Raw genomic sequence first — 19,309 nt, forward strand, 5'->3', positions numbered from 1 at the left:
CGATGGTCTTAGGCGACCCCTGTGAAAGGGTTGTTCAACCCCCAAAGGGTTCGCGACCCACAGGTGAGAACCGCTGTCCTAGAGGTATGAAAATCAGGCTGTTTATCACCAATAGAAGTTGAATTCAACTCTTGTTCCTACAAGCTTCTTCTACTGACTGGTCTCCTGAAACCCTGTGTTCATTTTTCTGGGATGTCCTTAGTAGATTCCAAAGGGGTTCATAACTCAGAAAGGGTTAAGAGCTACTGCCCATAGGGTCAGAAGTGTTATCTTTGGGAGCCATACCTGCATCTGGCTGTCAATACCAGGGGGAGGAGGAGGAGAGTAGGGGTAAGTATTGGGTGGTGAGAGTTGAAGGAATTGAGCAAAAAAGGAAAAACTCATGGACACAGACAACAGTTTGGTGATTGCGGGGAGCGGGGAAGGGATGGAGGAAGTAGGGGAGGGCATGGGAGGGGGGTAAATGTTGATGGACCGAGACTTGACTTGGAGTGGTGAACACATAATATAGTGTACAGATGGTGTGTTGCAGAATTGTGTACCCGAAACCTGCATGACTTTGTTAACCAGTGCCACCCCAATAAATTCAATAAAAAGAAAAAGAAAATGAAAAGTAAATTATAGCACAGTAAAAAAAAAAAGGACACTGCAATTAGGACTGTAAAAACTTTATTGTACTTTGAATAACAAGCATGCAACAAAACTTAAAGCATAATAAAGATAAAATATCTCAAATTATGTTCCTTACAAAAGCATTAAGTACAGTACCCAAAGACTACTCATAATATTTTAAAGTCTACTAAAAACATCAAGACATACTAGGAACTGTGGAGTTTCCTTTCAACCACAGCATTTATTCCCATTACCTTTGCTACAATGAACGTTAACATATATGAACGTACACATATAAGTGCAATGGAACATGAAGGCATACAACAAACATTCCAATTACCCAGCAAGTATGAAGAAGAAAGTCTTTTTACTATTTCTGAACTTCTGCACGCTTTGAATATATTGACCAGGTACAATGGCACTTAAAAAAATATTTTAATGTTACATAACTTTCACCATTCCCTGTGTACTTTCTCAGCGTAGTCATTAATCATATTTGATAATTTGCAAGTGAAATAAGAAACACATTAATCTTATTCACATGTAATACTCAGGATGTTGAGCAACCAGCAGTCCATTGCCCCATCCAATCAGCACAGACACTGGAGTAAATGACCGGTATGGCAATAAGGTCGGTCCCAGCTGAATATCAGCCCTGATCTTATTTCCAATCACCAGAAACATGTTTTTTTTCTAATGAAGAAGCATGCGTTATGAGATATGAAGCATGAAATTCACACAGACATGAAATGGAACTCAAATGCTCTGCTGCATGGAGGCTGCGTGTGAAATATTTCACAGTGACTGACATGCACTGGCTAACAGGCAATGGTGGTTTTTATATTCAACTTTGATGAAAACAAATGGACTTACAAGAAACCCTTGAGATTTGGTTAATGCTACTAATCTAAAGGCTCCAAATTACTGAGGATCCTTTAAAATCAGTATATGTGACCTTTTATATATATTTCCTTAAGGAAAAAAAAATAATAAAAACACCGAGGTACTTTAGTTTCTTTTCAAGGGATTACTGTTGTTATCTTCCTGAGATGCAAAAGACCACAGAAGAAAAGCACCATGCCTAGGTCGCTGAATGAGGCATTAGACCTTAATAGTTTGGTCCTTTTCTAAATGGATCTCTTCCGACTATTACACTAAAACATAGTGATGGGTCGCAGATGCCAGGGGGACCTGGTTGCCCTTGGACGCCAGGTTTTCCATGATCTCCATCTTTGCCAGGGAGACCGGGGTCTCCTGGGGGACCTTCTTTGCTTATTCCAGGAGGGCCCTCTGGACCTAAGATGGGACATTAGCAGCATATGAACAGAGGATTTTGATTTTTCAAGGTGATATTGCTCATCTTGTACAATATTTAAACTGAAAAAATTTCCTTGAAAATTGTACATATTTGCACTAATGTGAAAAGAGGAGGTATAACTTTGTTAATTCTACATACCTCCCACTTTAAAAAGGACCATACAAAAGTAATCAGTAATTTTTGTAAAACTAAGCCAAGCTATATTAATTAATATAACAATCATGCTACTAATGAAGACATTGCACTAACATTCTAATATTTCAATTTGTGGGCTGTCCAAACTTACTAAATTATTTGATCCACCCAAAGCCTTAGGAGGTAATAACATCATCTAAAACAATAATAATACACATTTATTGAAAACATAACATTGTCATGTTCTGTTCAGCAAGCACTACGTGCATTAACTCATTTAATCTTCCAATAATGTCATGATGCAGATGACATGTCACCACCATTTTACAAATGAGGAAACTGAGGCATGGCAATATTAAATAACACAGAGAGTGACTTAAGAGTTTTGGTTTCAAATTATTTGACATAGATTTGTGAAGATTTTCTTAAAGCAAAGTATGCAGCAACACTTATGAACATATACCAGTTCTTACCTGGTGGACCAGGAGGCCCTTGGTCTCCAGGGTACCCAAACCCTTGGTTTCCCTTTGCCCCATTTCTTCCTGGGAGGCCTGCAGTGTCAAAGATTGGAATAAGCTAATTTTTCCTATAAAATCACTGCCTCCTAGATTGTTTCTTTCCAAGCTCTTGATGCACAAATGGAAAGAAAAAATGCATATTTTAAAAATAGTTTGCTACCTGTTTATTATTACTAACCAGAAACAGAATTTTTGAAGCAAAAATTCCTGAAACTATCAGTGGTCCAGCAATATTTAATAAGGGTTAAATATTAAAAAGGAAAATGATTTGGGATCATTTCTGTTAATCATACTTGTTCTCTTATTATTTTAATGAAACATCTATATTGTTCATATGATATTAAATTAGAAGAATTAGCAACCAACATTTCACATAAACATTCAAAGACAAAGAGAAGTTGTAGATTATTAGGAAGTTTGGTTGCAAAACATAATTTTTCTTATAATAGAAAAATTAATTGAATAATCTTTGATAACAGAAATTACCACAGTCGAAATAAAAGAAATGGCACCTTTGATTTTCTACTTAAAGACCTTATTAGATTCAAGTAAAATTTCTAAGTGCATTGTCAACATTTTCTAATTTGTTACTCTGCATGCTTCCTAACTCTGAACTATCTACCTATACTTGAAAATGTTGCTTCAAGAAAATGGAATAAGCATTCTTCCACTCAGTTGACAAATTACTGAAAGACTAAGGCAGTGGTCGGCAAACTCATTAGTCAGCAGAGCCGAATATCAACAGTACAACGATTGAAATTTCTTTTGAGAGCCAAATTTTTAAAACTTAAACTATATAGGTAGGTACATTGTTATTAACTTAATAAGGTTACTCCTAAGGCTTAGGAAGAGCCACACTCAAGGGGCCAAAGAGCCGCATGTGGCTCACAAGCCCGTTTGCCGATCACTGGAGTAAGGGATTAACATAATTTTTGGGTCATCATGAAAACAAAGATGATTTTCTACTACATGAATTTAGGGTATGGATACAAAAAAAAAGTACCTTTCTTGTTCAATTGCTTACGCACATAAGTACCTTTTATTCCTCTGGCACCTGGGCGTCCAGGAGCACCCATTAGTCCAGGAACACCATCTCTTCCTGGCAAACCAGGAAATCCTCGGGGACCTTCTGGGCCTATAGGACCAGGTGGCCCAGGGACACCAGGGGAACCATGTTGGGACTGGCAACGATCGCAATTTTGAATTCTTCCACTCTGAAGTAAGACTGGTAGCTGGGCTTAAAAACAAAGAACCCCACCCCCTTATGCTTAAGTATGAGTGGTAATTAACAATATCTCTAATAATTTTTTAAAAATTTACAGATATCTCTTGCCAGTAACTTCACTTCTAGAAATTTATGTAATTACTCATTGCTCTGTGCAATTTTATTGTATAATTTGCTTAAAATTGGGGGGAAAGAGTGAAAGTGTCCTGAAGAAAAATTTGATAAATTATACACATCCATCTTTATAAATTGTCATAATTATGTCAGAAATTTTATTAATGGTGAAATAATAAAAAAATTGCTTTATTAAAATATTACAAAAGAATATATATAGTATTTCATCTTCATTATAAAAATACTCATCTAGAATAAAAACAGACAAGGGTTTATAAATGTTCTTTATTCCTTCTTTATCCTACTTATATCTTTTATAATTTCTACAAAGAATAGCTTTTACTTTTGTAATTTGAAAACAGTTATTAAAAACTCTGTTCGAGACTTACCTCTTAATACATCAGTGCAAATTTGTCGAATAAACTGTTCTGAAAATTCTCTCCCCTGCATCAAATTATTAGGGGTTATAACATGTATATACCAAGTAAAAAGCAATGAAAACTATGAAAGAAAGTAGAATACATACAGGCTTCCCATCCAATCCTGGAGGTCCCCGAGGACCTGTTTCTCCAGGTTGTCCCTGGGGACCCACAGGCCCCATCAGGCCATCCATCCCAGATTCTCCTTTTGGTCCAGTGGCACCTCTGACACCAGGTTCTCCCTTTTCACCTTTCTAAAAGCAAAAGAAATCCTCAAGAGTTCTATTTAAGTATTTCAGGAGGTATAATTGCATCTTGAAAATCCTCAAGGATATGGATATAAATATAAAACATATATATGTTATATAGGAAGACACTGTTAATGATTAGGAGGGAAATTTTATATCACATTCAACAGCCATTTATCCATCCATTCCCCGCATCTACTATTTCTTCAGTATATTATGTAGGCAATAAATAGTGCCAGAGATACAATGAATGTGACACAGTCCTATTTTCAAGGAGTTTAAATTCTAGTGAGACAGACAAATACGAAAACACAAAATATTATTCATTGAAAAATATGCAGCAAAAATTTAGCACCCAATCTAAAAGAAGAACCAATAATATTGACAAATACGTAACATTTCATACCTAACTGAATGAATCTACAGATCCTGAAAGTCACTATTTAGGAACCACTGAAGAACATAAAAGACATTTTCTGTTTGTGATATCAATTACTAGATTTATATAGTAGTGAAAATCCAAGCAATAAGAACTGAAGAGGGAGCATAATAGGTGAAGAAACATACCTCTCCTTTTGCACCATGATGACCTTGAATTCCCTTTGAAAATTAACAGGGGAAAAAACTGTAATAAATGTGTAAGCTACAGTACCAGCAATGTGGCATGCACCATTTACCACACAAATCAAATTTAATTTGTAATTTGAAAAATATTGATACAATTAGTGTCAGATTTACACAGATAAGAGATCTCCTTTGCCTTTTTAAAGGAGACTAATAACCACTAGGCAATATGCTACCTGAATATATAAAAATGTTCATTTACATAACTATTTCATTGTTAGATATGAATATTTTATATGCTGCAGGCCAAATATAAGGTTAGAATGAGATTTTATCTGAATTCTACTTAAATTTAAAATAACAATAAATTTTATGCTGAACTTAAAATATATTACTATTTTAATGAAAATTCAAATTCAAATAAGGAAAGATAAGGTATATTTATTCTTTTATTTTGCAATTTAGAGTATTACATTTTCCTGTAGATGCTGTTAAAGTTATACTTTATTGCATACTACTGATTAAAAGATAAAGTAAAGCAAAGATACCAGTAAAAGTGATTAATAGGGAAGAAAATGCCTATTTGTCCTATGCCTAAGCCACTCACTGCTAGTAAATCACTGGATATGAATACATGCAATGGCTATATCGGATTATTTTCCACTCATCTTTTTCACATATTCATTCCAAAGATATAATATAGATAATAAGAACTTTCAGGGAAGTCATTAAAATTTCCCATTTTTGAAATTCATCATACACTCAAGGCTCTAAGATCACCAATATCAGTTCAAAACAAGGGTATGGTTTTCATAGACACATTATTTTCACAGATTTCATTATTCAACTTTAAAATTAAAAATTGATGTTCTTCAATTCAATATAAAATGTAGTGTAGAATATTCCGCACAATGAATTTTGAGTTTGAGGATTTATTTTTATTAATTTCTCAGTTACCTAAAAATGGATATTCAAATTAGACAAAAGGAAATAAAAATTAGGTAAATTCAGTGTATGGCACAGAGAAAAGTAGATTCTCAAATTAAAGTGTAACTTAAAAATATAAAAATCTTAGTGAGTAAACTCTCTCTGTAAGGCCATTCATTAAATAATGAGGATTCTGAAGAAATGCAGCAGTATTCCCTACCAGACATAATCCTACAAGTGGGTTCAGTGTAAGAGGAAAGATAAAATAGTAAGTTCTCAGGACTAAAACTGAATTAGAGCTGAAACCGAAAACAGCTGTCATCCGAGAATCCATTAAGATGATTTTATCAGAGAAACATTCACTTAAATTTCATTCATAACAAGAAGGCCAAGCAATTACACATGCATAGCACTTAGTAGGAAGGCAGGTAACTCAGACTTAGTTGACTTTTAAAGAGTTTGGGCAGAGTATCCAGCTGCTGAAAAGCAACAAGTGTCTGGCCTCGAGGGTCCTCCACATCAGCTCAGTTCCTGGGGGTGGGAAATGCAGCTTTCAATGAAGGGCAGAAGCTGCCTAGGGCATCCAAATCCTACCTTAGGGAGCAGACTTGCTATTTTCCTTGAGAAGTGAGAGAAAAACAAACCAGTGAGCTAGCTATGTGTGAGCTCAAACTCCAAAGGAAGTATTCTTCTGTTTAGAGAGTTATTGTGAGTAACAATTTCTGGTGAAAGGCCTGGGCTAGGGAGGTTGAATGGATGAAGACCCCTTCTCCTCTGGGAAGACTGTTTATAGAGAGTGAAAGGGAATTTTTGAACTGGAACCCGAATTCTATGTCCACTGGAGTCGAAGAATGAATCCACGGACAGAAGATGGTATAGGAAATGTGGGAATCTATTAAAGAACAAGTACAGACTCCCACGGAGGGAGGGGGAAGAGTCCCATAGAACACAGACTCCCAAATGGGGAGAGGGAAAGGTCCCACTGAGTTCCTTTTCCCTATGGCTTATAAAGGCTGCAGATCTTGGTGCCTTGATAGCCCCTCTGATTGGTCATTATTCCCTTAGCCTGGTTACTATAGTAACTCCTGAGCTCAAAGGTTGAACCTCACATGGAATATGTGAGGTTCTCCCCACTCCTTCCTTATTGTTTTCCTATTCCCTTTGGGCTTTCTTCTTCTCCTGCTGGATGAAGGGCTCCCTTCCCTTTATTTTGTAAATATAGACCTTTTGCTGTTTCCAGCTCCCTCATTCTATGGAAATGTACCTGTTGCCGCTTTTCAGCATCCCTGTTCTATGGAAATATACCTTCTGTTGCTCTGCAGTCCTGTGCTTCCTCCATAGTCTCTTTAATTTCCAAAATTTCTCAAATTTCATAAAATCTGTCTTTTTCACCCCCCAAAATTCCTGTTTCAATAGGTGTGATTAACTTAGGGAAACTGACGGGGTTGGTCTATGTGGCAAGGGAGGGGGAACAGGGACAGGGTTGGTAGTGTCATCAAGTGAATTTGAATCAAGTGGAGGATCACAAAAATTAAGAGACATTTTCCATTAACATTGTGGTACCGTGGGAAACTCAATCTATTTCTCCTCTTAGATACCTTGGTGCTTATTGTCAGCTTCTAAATTATCAACTCTTCTTAATATCTTGCACTCATCTTCCAGCCCATATTACAGACAACCTTGGGGCCATATGCTTTTAAACACTCTTCCCGAGAACTTTCAGATTTCTCCAAGTGAGGGACACAGAGATACCTGTCCTTAGAGACAGCACTATATAGTTTTATCCACGTGTCTCCAGAACTGGTGTAATTACTGAATCTTTCTCCTTCCCACACACAAAAGTGACCAACCAATGGGAGGGCTCCTATGTACAGCTTGCCCTTTAAATGTGGACCAAGTTGGAACTGAGCTTAAGTATAGGCGATGCAGCAGGAAACATGCTATGTAAGTATTAATCACTTTTGTGCTCTTTTTGGTTCAATTTGGCTCCAACTGAACTTATGTGCCAGATGGTAATCTCATTAAAACACTAATTAATGAGGAGAATTTAGTCAGGGAAGAAGCAAAACAATCTTATTATGCATCTGTTTCATAACACGATCCCTCAAAATAAGATTTTAATAAGTCTCCGGTGTAGTAATTTATATTTCTGAACAAACTAGAGGAAAACAAGTACATTCCTCCACTACATATGGCCTCAATGTTCATATTGCAAGGAGAAAATCAATATTAAACAGTAGGTATGGAGATGCTGTTGTTGTACCGGTGCCTTTGGCCAATAAATGCTCCTAAAATGGGTGGCATTGTCTACCTTCAGTCATGTAAATGGCCATAAAAAAGCATTGAAAAGGTTTCAGAGCCACCAATAGAAACAAGATAAGAAAGTAAACATAAAACAATTAAAGCAAACCAGTATACCACCACCACCTAGCATTTTCATCTTTGTATGATTAGAATTCATCTTACATTGACCCTTCCTCCCTATTTTTAATGAAAGTAACCCTCACTCAGCACTGCCCAGTTATATTATTCCTTATTTCATTTTCCATGAAAGAAAAAAATATACCTGTTGCCCTGGAATCCCTGGTCTTCCATTTTCTCCCCTTTGGCCCTTTAAAATTTAACAAATGTTATTAATTAGTTTGCACACTTATGATGCGATCACATATAAAAACAAACCATGTATTACTTTATAGTCTAGAATAAATGTCACAAAAGCAGTAATGCAACTATGTAAATGATGTTAGATGTAGGGTAGTCTCTCAACAAAAAAGTGAGAGAAAAATTAACCTAATATATTTAAAATGGATAGAGACAAGGAATAAACTTTGGGAGATCAGGTAAATAATTGTAGGTAGCTGAGAATGTTTTTCCAAGTCCACATAAACAGCATTAAAGTAATTTAAAAATCCAATGGCTGTGGACATTTTATTAATTTCAATCATACAATTATGTTCAGTGTTGATTATACACATTTGAGGACAAGAAGACCTCTTTAAAGGAATATTTAAACATTAAAAATATACTGTAAATATATTTTGAATGAATATAATTAAATCAGGACACAGAAGAAGGGAGAACAATTGATAAAGATATAAACACATTTGTCCACTCAATAAATATTTTTGGATATCCACCATTTATAAGACATTGTACTAAACCTGGAAGCACTACTTCATTCCTCTGTGGAACAAGATAATTGACCGTTTCTAGGAAAATATATGCCTTGATAATATAATCAATTAAAAATCTAGTGACTAAAATTTTAAATCACTCTTACATAGTGATTTGTTCATTTTCTTACATAGGTGAATTCCCAATATTCATTGGCAAGCACCCATTTGTGGGACCTTAGAGACATGAAAACAAAGATAGCATTGCTGCCTTCAAACTGCTTACTGAGTGGGGGGGAAAGATAATCAATTAAGTCAAGGGTGAAAATTTTAAAAAACAGAAAATATTGTCTGATAAGTATACAATGTACAATTAAACATCTGGCTGGGTACTATTGAAACATAGAAAGGTGCATCTGACAGAGAGAGTAAGGAAGATGACTCAACTTTGACTGCAACCTTTTGGGATAACTAAGAGGTAGCCAATGAGAAAAGATAAGAGGGTGTTTGAGGGAGTCAACTACAGAACAAAGGCAAGTAATTTCTTTTGGCTAAAGCAGGGGGCAAGAATGGATAATAGTGGGCAGAGTGGCAAGAGATAAGACTGAAAAGAAGATTCAGTCAAACCAGGAGGAATTTTATGAGACAGACCTTATCTTGAACTGTGTGGGGCACCATTGATGGATTCCTAAGCAGATAGGTAATTCAGTTATTGCATACTGAGAAGAAGATTCAGTTAAACCAGGAGGAATTTTATGAGACAGACTTTATCTTGAACTGTGTGGGGCACCACTGATGGATTCCTAAGCAGATAGGTAATTCAGTTAAGACTCAAATAGACCAGTTAGAAAATATTATAGTAATCCAGGACCACTGATAAGAAATGATTAGGATGGGGGGGGGGCGTTGCAGGGAACAGAGAACAGCCAAGTTCAAGAGACATTTAGATATAAAATTGCATGTGAAGAAAGAGATTGAGTTTTAAGATGACTTCTAAGACTTTATTTCTTGGGTAACTGTGTGGTGGTACCAGTTACTATGACATAGAATCTATGGGTAGGAGATAGTTTGTGGGGAAAGATGACAAGTCCTGATTTAAACATGTTGAGGTACATGAGACCTTGGTATTCCAAAAGCAATACCAAGAAGAAAATTGGAATATGTGGGTCTAGAGCTCACAGTTACTTAAAATTTACCTCACTCCTAATTTCAAAATTAACTTAGAAGAATCACAATAATACAATAATACTTGAGTATCTTCAGTAAAAAACAAAACACATAAACCCTGCTTTTTCTGAAAACAAAACAACTGTTAGACTGTTACCTTAGCAGATTTTAACTCTATTATTATCTATTTGAAATTTTCTTTTATGCCTCCAAAAATTCTAGAACTCTCAAAATTCTGTGAAATTTTGCAAAGAATTTTTCTTTTCACATTAAGCTTATTCTACATAAAACTAAGCCATGATAACTGAGTTTTATAATCTTAAAAACATTGTAAAAGTACTGTCTGGACATTAAATATATAATTCATGGTTGGAAAGGTCTTCCGTTTCTAAAACTTAACAGGTTGAAAGACCAACAGATAAAATTTATTCCAGATAAGCATACCATTGATCCTGCTAGTGGCATCCTATTTATGGGTCAGTGTTCAGTTAGTGAAAAAAACCCTTCGAATAGCTACTTAAATTGAGGTGAAACTGTCCTTGTCTTCCATAGTAGTAGCATGGTTCTCCTCTTTGTTTTTGTTGCTAAGACACCCAAAAGGAAATGACCTTCTTAACCACCCTCGATTCCTTGGCCCAACATAATTTTCTGTTTAATTTTCCTTCTGTTGATTAGTATTACATTAGATATTAATAATTTCTTATCAAATTTACTTGTGCCATAAGCCATTTCAAATCATTTTGAAATATATTCACTATAAACAAGTAAATATATATTAAAGTGTGTAATAAAATATACACTGAGTGGCCAGATTGTTATGACCACCTGACGTTTGTAAGCAAATTAGCTATAATTTTGCGCTGAAGTTGCTAGAGGGCCAGACCATTATAAATGTCTGAATACCACAACATACCTAAGTATCGTTGCTGATCAAGTTCATCCTATCATGCTGATGGCATATCCCAATGGAGATGGCTTCTTCCAACAAGACAATGCGCTATGCCACGGTGCTCGTATTGTGCAGGAGTGCTTTCAAGAACATGAGGGAGACCTTGCCTTGCTTAGGTGGCCCCCCACAATCACCAGATCGCAATCCAATTGAGCATTTGTGGGACGAAGTTAAAAGAGCCATCAGGCAGCTGGTTCCACAACCATCAAATCTCACAGAACTGGACAGTGCTATTCATCAGGCATGGTGTCAGATTCCTCGCATCACCTTTCAACATCTCGTGGAGTCAATGCCAAGAAGAATCGCCGCAGTATTGAAGGCAAAAGGTGGCCCAACGAAGTACTGATGGGGCGGTCATAATAATCTGGCCAGTCATAATAATCTGGCCATTCAGTGTATATCTTTATTTTGTTGAATCACTTGGTTTTGAGTTTTTTACAACAATAAAGTGGTAAAAAATATTTTTTTTAATTTTATTTTATTGTTGACACTATTACAGATGCCCTCCATTTTTCCTCCTTTTCCCCACCTCCACCCAGCTGCCCCCCCCCCCCCCCCCCCCCCCCCCCCCCGGAATCCTTCACCACATTATTGCCTGTGACCATGGGCTATGTATATATGTTCTTTGATTAATCTTCCAGGTCCCCCAGCCCTCACCCATCTTGGATCTGTCAGTCTGTTCCATGTATCCATGCCTCTGGTCCCATTTTTTTTTCATCAGTTTATTTTGTTCATTAGATTCCACATATGAGTGAGATCATGTGATACTTATCTTTCTCTGACTGGCTAATTTTGGTTAGCATAATAATCTCCAGGTTTATCCATACTGTCTCAAAGGGCAGGAATTCCTTCTTTTTTTTATAACCGTGTAGTATTCCATTGTGTAAATGTACCACGAATTTTATATACACTCATCTGCTGATGGGTACTTGGGATGTTTCCAAATCTTAGCTATTGTAAATTGCACTGCTATGAATATAGGGGGGCATACATTCTTTCTGATTGGTGTTTAGGGATCTTAACGTTAGATTTGACATGGTCTGAACAGTTTAGTAATGAAAGGAGAAAGCTGGAATTTAACAATTAGATATTGATGGTAAAAGACAAAGGAACTGGAAAAGCAACCAAGGCATTAAAAGAATAAAGACCTTATTTTATAGCCAAGCAGGAAAAAAAAAGCCAACAACATACCTGAATGCCTTTTTCACCTTTATTTCCTTTGTCCCCCTGCAAAAAGGCAGTTTTAGATGTATCATAGTAGCATATTATGTCTCAAGCAAAGAAAAATATGTGATCTCATACGAATTCCACAAATGCCTTATATACAGAAGCTGACTCCAACACAACATTTGGGAAGAGAATAAAACCACATTCTGTCAAAATGATCTAAATGAACATTTTCTTATGCTTTTACAGTCAAAAGAAAATTTACTACTATTTCTATTTTACCAGAAGAAGAACACTTTTCTATATTGATCATAATCTGAAGTTAAACAAACAAGGAAAAGAGAACTTATTTTGGCAAATGTTATTTTAAGAAATCAAACTGAAAAATCTTTCAGTAAGTTCATAGTAGCCACAATGTTAGCGGAAACAATGAAATAAAACATAATGTTAAAATTATATTTTTAAAAAATATGCTTCAAAATGAAGTTTGGGGGGATTATATTCCATAATAATAAGCCTCCTAGAATTTCTCAGTTAGAAGAGACATTAGAGACCAACTAGTTCAAGGTCCTTGTTCGTATTGATAATGAACCCACAGATCAGGAAAGGAGACGCTCTCCCAAAGTTGAACTTGGATAGTTTCCAAATTTCTTTTTACCACACCAGGTTATCAGCAAAAAAATAAAATAAAAATAAAATACAGCTTTTGTGTTTACAGCAAACAGAATACAGATTTTCTTTTATATGGCAAATTTCTGAACAAGGAAATGCTCTAACTCTATGTATTCACAGTAGATTTACTTTAATATTCACTAAGGATCGAATACTTAATTACTGCTATGGTCATTCCTATATCAGCAAGTTCTGCCTACTGCTCAGCAGAACCAAAAGGTCAAGGATCATACTGGGCATAATAATTTAGGGGCCAAGTAGATAATACATGAGGGATAGAAAAACAAAATGGCAGAAAAACCGAAACAGCAAAAGATATGAAGATGAAGCCCTAAGAGCTTGTATCCTTTCCAGAATACTAAAAGCCAGTATATCTACTTCTAACCGGAAATGCAGATATTTATAGTGGCATAGACTGTTTTGACAAACGGGCAGTCACTTGTTGCTTAAAACCTTCAAACAAATGATACAGCTTAGGGTTCCTTGAAAGAGGAGAGAGATAATTTTATATGAGCATATACGACTTGTATTTTAAACTCCTTAAAGGAATTTAATGATTTCACTGTAATAGAATTGTTAATAGATAGGAACTTCATGGTGAAACATCTGATTGCAATTTCTATCCTTTCAGACTCTTGCCCCGGTTTCAGTAAGAGCGAGTCATATTTTGGTAAGCGTGCCCGACACTGAGTACTTTTCCTGAGACATTCTTCACTCACCTGGATTGACTGCAAAACAGTCTAAATTTACAGAATAGTATTTAATTGTATGTTCAGATTTTCTGATCCGAAAGCCTCTTCCCAAGTCCTCATCTAGAAGATAATTCCCACACAGGGACATGAAAGACACCACAGCTTTTAGCATGAGCTTAAACATAGTATACAGGTCAGCGTATCACTAAAGGTATAATCAGTCCTACTATCCAATTTTCACCAAAGGAAAACTTACATGTTAGCAGCTCATGAAAAGTGAATTGTATCTCCTAAACAATGCTTACCTTTTTGCCTTGGATTCCAGGTAAACCCAGGTATCCTGGTTCTCCCGGGGGGCCTGCTGCTCCTGGCTCTCCCTAAGCAACACAGAAATTACAGAAAGATCACAGACCTAGTGCTTATGAAAAATACCGCTGTTTTTATTTCTACATATACCTCAAATTTTAAATTGCTGGTAAAAAAAATTGGTTGACATTTAGAGTTATTACTATAGGAATAATAAAGAATAACAATTTTACTGGACTTCCAATAAAACCTCTTATATATTTTTCTATAGTTAAGAATTTCTGATAGCATACCATAACATTTTATGAATATTTGGTACTTTTATTATATTTCATAACATTAATAAAGTAAATAATAAAGTAGTGAAAATAATAAACATAGGTATCTTTTTTCCATTTACTAACCACTTTTTCTTCCTCCTTGAAACTGCTTTTTCTGATATTGCTACTTTAAAAATTTTACTTTATTGTTTCAAAAATGGTAAGTAAATAGAAGTAATAAAAAGTATTGAAAATCTCATTACCCACTATTTTTATTTTGTTAGCTATTTTCTCTCTACCTTTCACAAACACATATACATAACTTAGTTACTAATATGTGCTATGTATGCATAATTTTCATCTTTTACTTCAACACATATATATTGTGCACTTCTTTATATGACATTATGTTTTTTAAAACATGATTTTTAAATCACAGAATAGTATTCAACTCTATTGATTTGCTATATTTTATTGACTAAAATTCCCATAGTGTTAAACATTGGTTTTCAAAATTTTATTTTTATAAACAATATTGAGATAAACCAACATCTTTGTAGTTAAATTATGTGCACATTTGTAGTTTTTCTTTATACACATGGAATATTATTTTCTTAGAAGTAAATTCTTGAGCTGTTTCAGAATAAAGAATATCCCTGAGTTATCTTAACTCAAATTGTCTACTCTTCATCATCTCATAGGGGTTATTTTCTTTCTTTCTTTTTTGAGTGCTGAGAATCACTTTATTGCACGTGTTTAGGGGCTGGAGTGCTGGGAAGCCTGGAGAGGGAACACACAGCAGGCTCCATCCAAGCGAGAGGCTCAGGGACTGGTGCTGGGGCACGACCCCCAGTGGGGGAGGCCCAGGTGGTGGCAGCAGCTGCTGCCTCTGCTGTCACTCCTGTGGGAGCCTGGCTCTGTTGGCCCTGCCCGGGCCCACGTGTCATTGTAGATGACTGCGCTGATCCGATCCTCTTCATCCACGAAGCTCCATTGCACCTGCTCCAGTGTCCAGAGGCAGGCAGTACAGTGAGGACCCTGCCTACCAGCATGACCCGGAGGCAGAATCCCAGCACCTGCTGGTGTGTCTATGCTGCTGCTGCTACTGCTGCCGCCTCTACTCTGGTCCCTGAGGCCTCACTCCATGAAACTGGACCCAGTATCTTAAACATTTTAAATAAGGAGGTTCTCAGAAAGCATAGGGTGAAGATGTATCAACAATTTTTGGGTTAAAACTGTAAGAGATGGGACACGATCCTGAACGCTTCATGGGTTTTTTTGTGTTTTGTTTTGTGTTTAACCATCAGTCTAAAACTCTATCCTAAAACCTAAAGACTACCCTCTTCTGTAGAAACTAAGTTTTGTTTTCTTTGCTCATTGTGCCTGCTCCTGAGCTGCTCACTATTACACTAGATTTTTAAAAGCTGAAGGGGATTGAAAATCTCATGAAATAAACACAAGCACAGTTTGAGGGAAACTGGTAACAGCAGCCATGGGTCCCCACTCTGAAAATAAAGTCCCATCAATCAGCAAACAAAGGAACAGCACTACTTATGGGAGCCACCCACTCTTGTTTGCACCCATGTGGGACAGTGATATTCTCTAGACCAGAGAGAATGTTCATATTAGCACATGACTTTTACCATTTCCAGAAAAATCAAGTCAAAGCATATTTTATGCATTTATTATCCAAACTATGAGAAAGTGTCCAAAAGACAGAAGTGAATTGGCCCACATTGGTCATTTCCTTTCATATACCTTAATTTTGTGACAAAGGAAATCCTAATTTCAGATAACTTTTCTTAAGAGATACAAATGTTAATTTCACCAAAGAGGGAAACTTACAATTCTTTGAAAATATTTCCAAGTGCATCAAATCACAGTTACCTTGAGCCCAGAAACCCCAGGAATCCCTTGAAGTCCAGGTTCACCTTTATTTCCCTGTCAATGCATCAAAACCATTTGAATTAAAAAAATGAGTCATAATTTATCTGATATAGACATTTACAGAAATATATTTAAAACAATTTTTAGCCCTAGCCGGTTTTGCTCAGTGGATAGAGCATCAGCCTGCAGACTAAAGGGTCCTGGTTTCACTTCTGGTCAAGGGCACGTACCTTGGTTGCAGGCTCGATGCCTGGCCCTGGTAAGGGCTCATGTGGGAGGCAACCAATTGATGTGTCTCTCTCACAACTCCTTCTAAAAATCAATTGAGGAATATCACTACCCACCAGAGTGAGAATGAACAAAATAAAATAATTTTTACATTTTCAACTTTCTAATTGTTTGAAACATGGACTCTATACATTGAGCCTACTTATGAAGAAAAACTCTTTTATGCAAGGAAGTGAGTTCTCACATTTATAAAAGCTCTCTAAAAGTATGTGTTTTTTATACCAGCAGGTCCAAGTATAAGGGGAGAGATTAAAATATTTAGGGACCGGAGCTAATTAGCTAGGTCTCCACACCGCACAGACTGAAGCCACATATTTTCACAGCATCCTCTGGGCTGAAGATCTTTATCTTTGCTGTTTTACTTTCTCACTATGGCTCACCTTCAGGATGCACCTGAAGGAAAGAAACCTAGCTTCCAATGTACAGTGGCTTTTTTGAAGCAATATACATCAGAAAATGTTTAGTTTGTGCTCTTTTTCAAGATTCCAGCACAGTCCTTTCTAACAGAAACTTGGCGAGCAGGACTGAATTGACAGCAAAGAATGTAAGACAGGACGAGATGATTGGATATAAAAGAGAGAAAAGGCCTGCTGGCTAATAAGGAGAGATTGTCAAAGGTTGTTCTGATTTGCAAATACACAATAATACCTGAAATCACAACCCAGTCAGTATCTGGCAAAAGCCCTGATTAAACAGGTGTGTGTGACACCTGAAAGGGGCAGGTGATGATCATCCATAGCCAAGTTGGATTCACTCATAAGGGAACCAGCTTCATTTTCAGCTTTTGAAAAGTGCTCATGCTGAGAAACATGTGAACCTGATATGTGGATTTAATTAAAGCATGGAGCACATAACAGCAGTGTTGAGCCATAGAACAATAGCTCCTTAACATTTCTAATGTTACAAGTGATTAAGCTGGAAATCAAGGATGTCAGAAGCCTTGCCAAAAGTTACATGGCTTGATTATGTTAATATGCCCTAATATCAGTCAAGTAGTGTCTTTGAAAACCAGAATGCAGTGTGGTGAAGTAGACTTCTAATGGTTAAACAGCTATTTTAAAAAGAGGTATTATAATCTAAATTAGAAGTGTTCTAAAGATCTACCACAGAGTTTTTACCTCACCCCTGCCCTTCTAAGATAGCTTTTTGTCCCACTCCAGCCAATGATAATGAAGGCATAGTCCACATACATATACTTGACAAAATTGGCAGAAATAAGCTAATAGAGAGGTCAGTAGACTATGACCCGTGGGTTAAACCTAGTCCAAAGCATGTTCTTTTTTGTGTGTGATTTTTTGTTTTGTTTTGTTTTATTTTTTAATATGGAATGCTTCACGAATTTGCATGTCATCCTTGCGCACGGGCCATGCTAATCTTCTCTGTATCGTTCCAATTTTAGTATATGTGCGGCCGAAGCGAGCACCAAAGCATGTTTTGTAAATGAAGTTTTAGGGGAACACAGGCATATCCCACATGGTTTGTGTTTGCCCATGGGGGTTTTTGCAATAAAATAGAAGAGTTGAGTCGTTGCAACAAAGACTATGTGGTCCTCAAAGACTAAAGTACTGTCTGGCCCTTTGCAGAAAAGGTTTCCAAAACTTGAGCTAATTAATATACTGCATGAAAAGAACTTAAAATGTTTCGTTGAAAAGATTGCATTAATAGGTATAATTTTAACATCCTGAGTCTATTTTTAACTAAATTATTGCTCAAGTACAAGATGAGGGAAATTAAACTTTATAGTAACTCATGTAAAAATAACAAACTGTGTGATATTGGAAACAACCACTTGCCTCCCCAGCCAAATCAACGAAATCAACAAATGCCACAAATATCTTTTAGGAAAAAGCCAGCAGATTTAATTAACCTCCAGCTAAGTAAGGAGCCAATAATGTGAAGTGGCTAATTTTAAAAAGCTGATGAATGGGGGACATCTGTAGTACTATCAAGAATGAAAAATAAAAATCTGATGAAATCTTAGATTGTATTCTCAAAATTTAGAGAATCCAGAGTACGATGGGAGAGTCGTTGTATCTCAGATACTTAAAGAGTATACAACTACTCCACATCTTCTTCAAAAAATGACCTTGAGAAGTTATGGAGAACCTCTGCTTGGCAAGCCGAGTCACTCAAAGGTTTTACAGCAACTCCGCACACCTACTGCTGCTTGGGCCCACAATACTCCAAGAATCCACATGGGTCCACACTGGTGAAAGGGCAGCTACTTTTCCCTAATCACTAGGGTCCCATGACATTTTATCCTCTCTTTTTTAATGCTTCAGAAACTCAAAGTACATTATGTCATCTACTCATTTAGTATGCCAGGTTCTATTCCCTGGGGGGGGGGAGGAGTCTAGTTAAATGTTGAATACCTCCAAAACAGCAATTATATAACTTCCTTTTGAAAGATTTTCCTAGAATATACTCATTAAATAGTTGAGAATACTTCCTGAGTCTAGCCAGGACATATTTAGTTCCATCCTCAAAAAACACACACACACACAAAAACAAAGTAACAACAACAACAAAAAATAGTTTTCTCAGCACAGGATTCTATATACCAGAAAATGGTCGTGGTATTACAAGAATTTCATTCCTACCATGAGAATACCTAACCTGACATCCTAAATATTTTCATCAAGCTTGACTTACTTTTTTAAATTCTGAAAGTAAAGATAATATACTATCTTACCCATAGTCCTTAGGGAAGAAATACCTAATAAAACTC

The 19,309-nt window shown here is 36.3% G+C and overlaps 1 protein-coding gene across 2 annotated transcripts in view; it reads right to left on the bottom strand.

The window, feature by feature from the left end:
* Window positions 1–652: 652 nt before the first annotated feature.
* Window positions 653–19,309, bottom strand: part of COL21A1 (collagen, type XXI, alpha 1) — a 167,346-nt gene continuing 148,689 nt past the window's right edge. For both annotated transcript variants that reach the window (XM_014537294.1, XM_014537293.1), the window contains exons 21-30: window positions 16,294–16,347; window positions 14,146–14,217; window positions 12,501–12,536; window positions 8,647–8,691; window positions 5,157–5,189; window positions 4,449–4,595; window positions 4,312–4,366; window positions 3,620–3,820; window positions 2,539–2,616; window positions 653–1,908 (exon numbers count right to left, since the gene is read on the bottom strand). In XM_014537294.1, the coding sequence (XP_014392780.1) occupies window positions 1,721–1,908; window positions 2,539–2,616; window positions 3,620–3,820; window positions 4,312–4,366; window positions 4,449–4,595; window positions 5,157–5,189; window positions 8,647–8,691; window positions 12,501–12,536; window positions 14,146–14,217; window positions 16,294–16,347 (909 nt within the window). In that variant the 3' untranslated portion in view covers window positions 653–1,720. The remainder of the gene's footprint in view (window positions 1,909–2,538; window positions 2,617–3,619; window positions 3,821–4,311; window positions 4,367–4,448; window positions 4,596–5,156; window positions 5,190–8,646; window positions 8,692–12,500; window positions 12,537–14,145; window positions 14,218–16,293; window positions 16,348–19,309) is intronic.

Source organism: Myotis brandtii, unplaced genomic scaffold (genome assembly GCF_000412655.1).
Source record: "Myotis brandtii unplaced genomic scaffold, ASM41265v1 scaffold176, whole genome shotgun sequence".
NCBI lineage: Eukaryota > Metazoa > Chordata > Mammalia > Chiroptera > Vespertilionidae > Myotis > Myotis brandtii.